The sequence below is a fragment of the Glycine max genome, chromosome 9 (genome assembly GCF_000004515.6).
Source record: "Glycine max cultivar Williams 82 chromosome 9, Glycine_max_v4.0, whole genome shotgun sequence".
NCBI classification, from domain to species: domain Eukaryota; kingdom Viridiplantae; phylum Streptophyta; class Magnoliopsida; order Fabales; family Fabaceae; genus Glycine; species Glycine max.
The window spans coordinates 4,912,306-4,921,108 of NC_038245.2; the positions used below are offsets into that span (position 1 = coordinate 4,912,306).

The following is an 8,803-nucleotide window of genomic DNA, read 5'->3' on the forward strand; positions in this document are numbered from 1 at the left end:
TAAAATCAAGGAATATTATCTTGTATTTATTTATCTCAATGTATTTAAATGAGTTTCATTCAATTCTATATAAGTACTAGATCCTGTAGTTCTAAAATACACTCGATCTTACGTTCCCTTTTCTACTACTTTATTTTTTCTGTTTTCTTACTCTTAAAACAAAAACCAACAATTAGTATTTAAAATTCTATTCTTATGAGACATGGAGAATGGATAAGTTAGTTTCTAATTTAAGTTGTTTTTTATTTTTATTTAATTTTTATCCGTAACATCTCCTAGAATCAAGGGGCATTTTTGTTTATTCAGTTATCTGAATATATTTAAATGAATTTCATTCAATAAAAATATAGACTCATGCAATTCTACAATATAGACTTCCGTTCTCTTTCCTACTTCTTTATTTTTTCTTTATTCTCTTTCTCCTAAAAGAAAAAGGGTAGGATTTGATTAGAAGAAAAAGTTTTGATTTCCTCACCGCTTTAGAAAATTAAGTTTCATCTTATTCAACAACTTTCTTTACCTCGAACTGATAGATACTTGGCTTCTTACTGTAAGCTTTCAAAATCTTTGTAACAAGATTGCTACTATTTTTGTCTAATTGGATGAAGCTCGAATGAACTGAACAATCTGGTTTATATATAATCGATGTGCGAATAACATGAAATATTTCAAAGAAACCTAAAGCATCAATAATAATGGGGTTTTAGATATATGAAAAAGTATTACACCACATTTGAAAGATATAACTCACCATTTCCGCTATCATTACATAAGCAAGCCAATCATTTACGTAACCACCAATTAATGTTCAAAGGAGGGGATTAATGTATATATTATATGATGATTAATGGTGTGAGAACTTCTAGCCTTTGAGCATGTTCGTGCCTTTAATTTGGTGCCTCCACTTGTCTCTATGGCATGCTTATAACTGCATCGTGACAAAAGATTTTGGTTTCGTGGTTTTATAAAAGATGTGTTTATTAATAGTTTTAATACATTGTTTAACAAAACCACCAAATCATCATGAAGCATCAAAAGTAAACATTGATTCTCCATCCGTCTATTATACATAAAGAAATTTAACTATAAAAGTAATCATTGATTCTCCATCCGTCAATTATACATGAAGAATTTAACTATAAGAAGGCCAAGTTCGAACTATTAATTTTTTTTAGTTTTATAATTATATAACAACGTATGATATCACATAAAGAGAGACATTATCCCAACAGATGAGATAAACTATTTTGTTTATCATCGCAAGACTTTTCTTAGTGCCAATGATAAACAGATAATAACATCTTTCTAAGTGCTTGCAGTGAATAAATTATATATATAGATCATATATAGAGAGTACAGCCAAATAATTTATTGCATTGAACATATTTATTAGTATGAACAATATTTATGCTAAAAATTTCCATTAAATAAAAATTGAACAAATATATGAAGATTATTATAATGCATGCCTGATACTACTATTATTTTTGTCATTAATTAACATTTTTAGTGTTATGTGATAGGTATGAAGCACATGTTGCGTAGATATTAGATATTTTGCTATAAACTTGGGACCTAAAATCATGATGTTTGTCAAAAATTGGGATTTAATCATGGTGTTTTTCAAAAGTTGACAAGTATAGATTTGGCTTTTCAGGAGATTTTTGCTTTGCGAGGCTGGAAAATCGAACGCCGAGCATGAAACGGTTCCATGTGCCTCAGTCCAGATTTGGTTGGAACTTTAAACGCATATGACAAACAGAAAACCAAACTAATAATGCTGAATATAATGAATAAGCCGTACCCTATTTATTGTAGTGAAAATAAAGTATTTATACTATCATCGTGGAGTGAATTAATTAAAGATTGACACTTAAAAGGGAGTACCACTTACAAGAAACATATAAAATAGTACAGCTAGAAGAAACTAATCCATAGTGTCCTTGAACGGTGGATGAACAAAGACCTAACCCCTTTTTTTTTTTCTTTTTTTTTTTTTGAAACAAGACCTAACCCCTTCTTAAAAGTAGTTAAATAAAACACACTGCTTTGAGGGGACAAAATAAAAAACCTCCACTACTGTTATAGAAAAATCGACGTTAATCTCACGTATAATTGAAAGAATTGTAAGAGTGAATGCTAACTCTCGTATATTAATTTATAATAAAAGAGAAGATTTTTCAAGTATAACCTAATAAAACACTAAAAAACCAAAGGGTCGGACCTAACCCTTCATAAAATGGGCGCTGTGGCAATATATTTTTGTTCACAAAAATATGTTTTAAGATGAATGTAGTCATTCTTTCGTTTGAAAACAATTGAGAGATAATAGAAAACCAGCTTTTCTCACTTGAGCTGGTTTTTCATAATAAAACATAAAATAGTTCACCAAGCCACACTCTTAACTGGGGCATAGCTAATTATATATATACCTAATAATACAGATACTAGCTAGTTCGTTTTTTTTATTTATTTTTATTATCAGTACGTAGCTAGATCAGAATTTGATACGTAAATGAAGTTTCCTCTAAATTAAATTTCTTTTTTCATTCTAGAAAACGTGGATATGGTATTTTGAAATTTGAAGTTAAAGGAAAACAAAAACAAAAAGATCGATGTAAAGATAAATATTAAAGGTAAGCAAATTACACCACTAATTGAAGAACAAATGAAATAAGAACCTCTCACTTTTTGGTGGGGACTCAGATTACTTACTACTGAGCAAAGCTCAATCGACATAGTTAATAACTTTATTACTATATTTGTCATAACATCGCTCCTCAATCAGAAATTTTACCTAATTCAAATCCTCTTAAGTTGGAGAAATTTATTTATATTCTTAAATCATTATAGTAAGCCGTGTAACCATAAATTAGGAGACCAAAATTTTAGTTCGCAGTGTCAGATTAACTTTAAATGATTAAGCAATAAATGAAGTAGGCTCATAATTATTTCCTAATAGAATCTGAAGCCTGAACAAGTGCAACCGACTGCGGAGAAATTTTAACACTGTAGAAACTTAATTAAGTGGCGCAACACAGTTTCAAACTTTCAACAGATGCAACACGTTTAGACCCCTTGTATATTAAAAACCGCAGATAAAGATTATTAAAATTCATGATAAAACTACATTAATATTTTTTATCTATAAAAATTGAACACGATACCCAAAAAATTTATAACATCCATACATTTTATTCAATCAAGCAACCCTATGAAATTTTATTCAATCAAGCAAGCCTATGAAATTTATATACTCCCTTCATAAAATACATTAATATATAATAGTGTTTTCTATATTTTATTTATAGAAGAAAAACATCACTATACTTTTACTCAAACATGATCGAAGTTATTATATTTTCATATTCATGAATTTGATCACCAACTTAAAAAAATGTGAACCTAATCTTTATTTTAGGGTTTTTTTTTTTTTTGCAAATAATCAATTAGCAATTAAAACCACACATTTTTTAATGTTTCAAAACCAAATTCATGAACCATATTTCACTAAAAATATATGAACTGAAAACACATTTATCTCAATTTTTTAATTTCTGATTTTTTAAGAATACTTAATAGTAGCAATTGTTTTTGTTGGGGGATAGAAACATTTTTGTCTTGTTCTTTAATGTGTCAGATCTGTTAGCTCCTGTTTCCACATATGTCTTGAAAAAAATGGCACTGTCATTCCTTGTTTATACGAGACAGAGCATTGAATCGTAGCTAACAGACCCCAAAGTACACACAACACATGCAATGCAGTTATTATTCTATCTTATACAGACATTTTCATTCTCTCTCCCAATCTCACAACAAGTCACAGACAAATATCCCCTTTGATTCTCTCTTTCCCTCTTCAAACCCTGCGTGTCTCTGTGTCCCTTTGCGTGTCTCTGCGTGTACAAGACACACACACAGTGAGAGAACATCACAACACAAAGTCACATACCACTTTCGTTGTTTTCTTTCACGTCAAAAAAAGAGAGAAGAAAAATAGAAAAAAAGTTGTGTTCTCTGTTATTACTCTGCATGAAAACAGAGTCCCCTGTTTCTTGTTCTTATTGCGATGAAGTATATTAGGAGCAACAGCTTGAAGAGGCTCTTCTCGTTTGGAAGACGCGGTTTTGGGGAGGAAAACGATGTAGGGTTGGTGGTTTCTCCTTGTGAAGAGCACCCTCCAAGACCCTCTTGGAAATGCTTCTCTTATGAAGAGTTATTTGATGCCACCAATGACTTTAGCTCAGGTACTAAGAGAGTTAGAGTTAGTCTCATTCAAAAGTTTTATATTGCAGTCGCACTCGCAGTTTCGTCCCAATCCTTGATATTACGGGAAACTGTGAACATTTGTGGCCATGTTGTGGTCCCAGAAACTCCAAAAACCTTGACGTTGTGTGATCATGTTGTGGTCTCAGAAAACCTTGACGTTGCGGCCAATGAGGACTGTTTTCAGTCTTTCTTTTTTGATTATTTTGTTTGATATGCTAAGTTTCTCTGTTTATGACATTTTTTTTCTCTTTTTGCGTAGAGAATGTGATTGGGAGAGGAGGGTATGCAGAGGTTTATAAGGGAACATTGAATGGTGGTGATGAAGTTGCGGTGAAGAGGCTCACAAGAACTTCAACGGATGAAAGGAAGGAGAAGGAGTTTCTGTTAGAGATTGGAACCATTGGTCACGTGCGCCATTCCAACGTGTTGCCTCTTCTTGGGTGTTGCATTGACAATGGACTTTACCTGGTTTTTGAGCTATCCACTGTTGGTTCTGTTGCTTCTCTTATTCATGGTACATAAGAGAGAAGGAAAAAAAAAAGTGTTTTCTTAAATTGTATTTTGGGCTGCAAAATTTGTTATATGGTATTGGTTTGCAGAAATGAAAAAATCTTAATTATTAGTGTGTGAAATGTTCCTTGTAGATGAGAACTTGCCTCCTTTGGATTGGAAAACAAGGTATAAGATAGCTCTAGGCACTGCACGTGGCCTTCACTACTTGCACAAAGGCTGCAAGAGGAGGATCATTCATAGGGACATCAAGGCCTCAAACATTTTGTTAACTGCAGATTTTGAACCGAAGGTTCTTCAAATTTGTACTCTACTTTTGTGTTTTAGTTGAATCTGTTTATTAACAATAGTGATTTTGATGGGTTTTTTTTTTTTTTTTTTTTTAATTTAATTGTGGCAGATATCTGATTTTGGACTTGCAAGGTGGCTTCCCTCTCAGTGGACTCACCATTCAATAGCCCCAATAGAAGGGACATTTGGGTACCCTTCTTTTCCAGTTTCCGTTAATGATTGCTAATTTGCTATGATACTAATGTATAACGTGTTTGTTTTTATGTTTCAGATGTGATTTTATATTCTTTAGATGTATTTTTCAAAAGATAATTGTTATAGCTTCTATATCTCAACCGTGATTCTTTCATTCTCAACGAATTTTCAAACACAATATTACTAGTACATTGAAGTATAAACACGGTTTTAAATGGAAACGTGTTGTCTTTTTTTGTAGGCATTTGGCACCTGAGTACTACTTGCATGGAGTAGTGGATGAGAAAACAGATGTATTTGCCTTTGGTGTGTTCTTGCTTGAAGTCATCTCTGGGAGGAAACCAGTGGATGGGTCTCACCAAAGCTTGCACAGCTGGGTAGTACTCCCCACCTTTGATGTTGAAACTTTTGTTATTTTAAGTACTTAATTCTAATTGCCGTATTTCATGGAAAACCCTATATTTGGTCTAGAATCTAGAATTAGGCTAGGCTAATTGTGACTTTAGTGTTACATTGATTAGTTTATTTAATGGTTTTTGGGGAAAATTAGTATGTGTTATTTTTTTTTGACTGGATATATACGTGTTATTAATTATTATTATGACTTCACAGGCTAAACCAATACTAAGCAAAGGGGAGATAGAAAATTTGGTAGATCCAAGGCTTGGAGGGGCTTATGACGTGACACAGTTTAATAGAGTAGCCTTTGCTGCCTCCCTTTGCATTAGGGCATCTGCAACTTGCAGACCTATCATGAGTGAGGTAGCTCAATTATATTTGTTGCACAACTTTGGTGTTACTTTCCTACAATCTGTATATTTATTTATTTAAGAGTTTAATTTTGATATATTATTGACATCAAATTTTTTGCACTCTCAACTAATTATAAATAATTTTAATTAATATTATAAAGCCAATAGTTTTTAATGGACTAAATATATTTTAGTCCCTAGACCCTAAAAATGGCAATGTGTTAGATGTGATCCAAGTCGTGTGTCCTCCACAAAAAAGTGTTGTCCCTTTGGATTCATCGTTTATGAAAATAAGGATTACATTGTCACATTCCGTAAATGAGAGATCAAAGAAAACCATTTATTTTTAAGAGACTAAAAATAAATATTGTCCTATTTGTAGGGATTGAAAATATATTTAATTAATTTTTAATTGTATGGTAATTTATGAATAAATGACATATAAAACACATTTCTAGTGTTAGTGTGTTATAATGAAATTCTTTATTTATTTGGTTAGAGTTGGACTATATATTTTGTCTTTTGCCATAGAGAAGCTAAAGTAAATGGAAAGATATAGCCCTGATTCTCAGGTTCAACATTACATTTTAATATTGATTTCTTTTATTAGCCACTCTTATGTATGAGAGAATAACTTGATTGATGTCTGAAAAACTGTAAGTGGTAATCGTTGTTTTTATTTTTGTTCAGTTGAAACTAATCACTAACTTTGTTTTGGTCATCAGACTAGGATAATAGCTGGTGTAACCACCACGGCATTTTATAAGTAACACTATTTAATATTTATAAAATTATATCACTATATACTATTTGTTCATAAGTAGAATAGTCTGCGCCTGCTATACTGGTCCCCCCATTCTTTTTATAATCCTGTTTGTACAGCTAAATTTATCTATGCTAGACACCTATAGCCCCATTCTGCAAATTTTTTATTCTTTGAAGTTTTAATACTTAGAAGTTAGAAGCATAAGACAACAGATAAATGCTATAGAGCAGCTTACTTTTGTATTAATTTGGGGGAAAGAATTTTGTGACTAGACATGGTAATATTATTGTTGGATCCAAAGATCGTTCTTTGCAAATTTCTAGGTGAGATTTTCTTTTTATCAGTAATGTATCTTTCAAAAACATGCGATCATACTCTAAGTCAGATATGTGATGTAAGAATAACTTGGATTCGTTCCAATTTTTCCATTGCTATTAGCAGCCTATTATTATTTCTGCTTTTCTTGACCCATGCAAATTGATTACTTAGTTGATGTTCTGTCCTACCTAACATTAACCATTGTTCTAATCAGACAGTAGAGATAATATGACAATCTGAAATTTGACCATGGTATTAAATAAAAACTAAATTATACAATGTGGTTACAGTTACGGAAATCCTAAGAAACCAATTAAGAGGTCATTGCTTATTTATGTGATCTTGACTTGAAAGTTGGAAAGGGCCAACATGTGGTTTCTTGTTATGTAAAGTGTGTTAGGCACCTCTTTAGTGACTATCCTTAAGATTGTAAAAAATTACAAATAAACATAGCTAATGCGGTCGCAATTGTGGTTATAATGCGGCCACAATTACATTGTGGATGCAATTGTAGTTGCAGATCCTTTTTTAAAACCTGGGGTGATTTATACCTCTAATCAAAATAGAACTCATTATAAATCTTGTGCTACATTGTATGAACAGTTTATATAGCTACATACAGTTTCTGGTAGTTGATGCTCATATTTTAATAACTTCGTATCCCATTGTCTAGAGGCTCTTCGCTATGCGAAGGTATGGGGGAGGGATATTGTACGCAGCCTTACCCTTGCATATGCAAAGAGGCTGTTTCCGGATTCGAACCCATGACCAACAAGTCACCAAGGCACAACTTTACCGCTGCACCAGGGCTCGCCCTCTGATGCGATTATTTTAATGATCTAATTAATTTCTTCTTTTTTGTGACAGGTACTGGAGGTAATGGAGGAGTGGGAGATGGATAAAGGGAAGTGGGAAATGCCAGAGGAAGAAGAGCAAGAGGAGGAATTATGGGGTTTTGAGGATCTGGAATATGAATATGACAGTTCCTTTTCAATGTCACTACCAGACTCTGTTGGAAGTACTTAGGGTTAAAGGAGTTAGGTACAACTTTCAACTACTTGTACATATATTGTTACATAAATATAGAAGGTGCAGATAAGCTTCTTGTGGCTGTTCTGTTTAACCAAAACTATATAACTTAAGTGTTTCTTTTTTGTATTTATGTGGATGTAAAATATTTATTAAAATTGAACTCAGTTGCTTCGGCAAATTGCATGGCTTAATTTTGACCCTACACGTTTTGCCTTGTTAGTACTTTACTACTTTATATAATGATAATACAATTATACAAAGAAATGAAAGTTCAGATACAGACGAACCATGACATAACAAGGTCGTTTTCATGCAGTGATAATTCACTGAAAAATCAACCTAGTAAGGTGAAAAAAAAACAGAGATAAATTAGGTTGATTGATATTTTTTAGTTTCCATGGATAAGGCCGCTGAATACTTGAACAAATATGGAGTGCCATATAAAATTAAAGTATGATTACTAGTGCAAGATATATCATAGAGAAATAACAATGAAGCAATTTAACCAAAAGATAACAATAATTATTGTTATAGAAAATGTTGAGTTTGTCATCCTATACAAGTAATTACATTGAATACGTATTCAAGTATTCAAAAGTTATATACGACTTCTGCAATATATCTTTAAAATTATTTCTTCTAATATTTTTTTTTTGACAAATGTTAGTTG

At 32.0% G+C, this 8,803-nt stretch overlaps 1 protein-coding gene across 1 annotated transcript; it reads left to right on the forward strand.

The window, feature by feature from the left end:
• Positions 1-3,683: 3,683 nt before the first annotated feature.
• Positions 3,684-8,311, forward strand: LOC100804983 (probable receptor-like serine/threonine-protein kinase At5g57670). The gene is made up of 7 exons (XM_003533668.5): positions 3,684-4,247; positions 4,529-4,783; positions 4,914-5,071; positions 5,180-5,259; positions 5,507-5,642; positions 5,878-6,027; positions 7,969-8,311. The coding sequence occupies exons 1-7, from the start codon at positions 4,070-4,072 to the stop codon at positions 8,125-8,127; spliced, it is 1,116 nt and encodes a 371-aa protein (XP_003533716.1). The 5' UTR covers positions 3,684-4,069; the 3' UTR covers positions 8,128-8,311.
• Positions 8,312-8,803: the final 492 nt, after the last annotated feature.

Excerpts from the sequence above, each read along its gene's own strand:
- LOC100804983 (XM_003533668.5), top strand. The coding sequence starts at position 4,070 with ATGAAGTATATTAGGAGCAACAGCTTGAAGAGGCTCTTCTCGTTTGGA. Across the intron at positions 5,072-5,179 it reads CTGCAGATTTTGAACCGAAG|ATATCTGATTTTGGACTTGC; the intron begins GTTCTTCAAATT and ends TAATTGTGGCAG. Across the intron at positions 5,260-5,506 it reads CCAATAGAAGGGACATTTGG|GCATTTGGCACCTGAGTACT; the intron begins GTACCCTTCTTT and ends CTTTTTTTGTAG.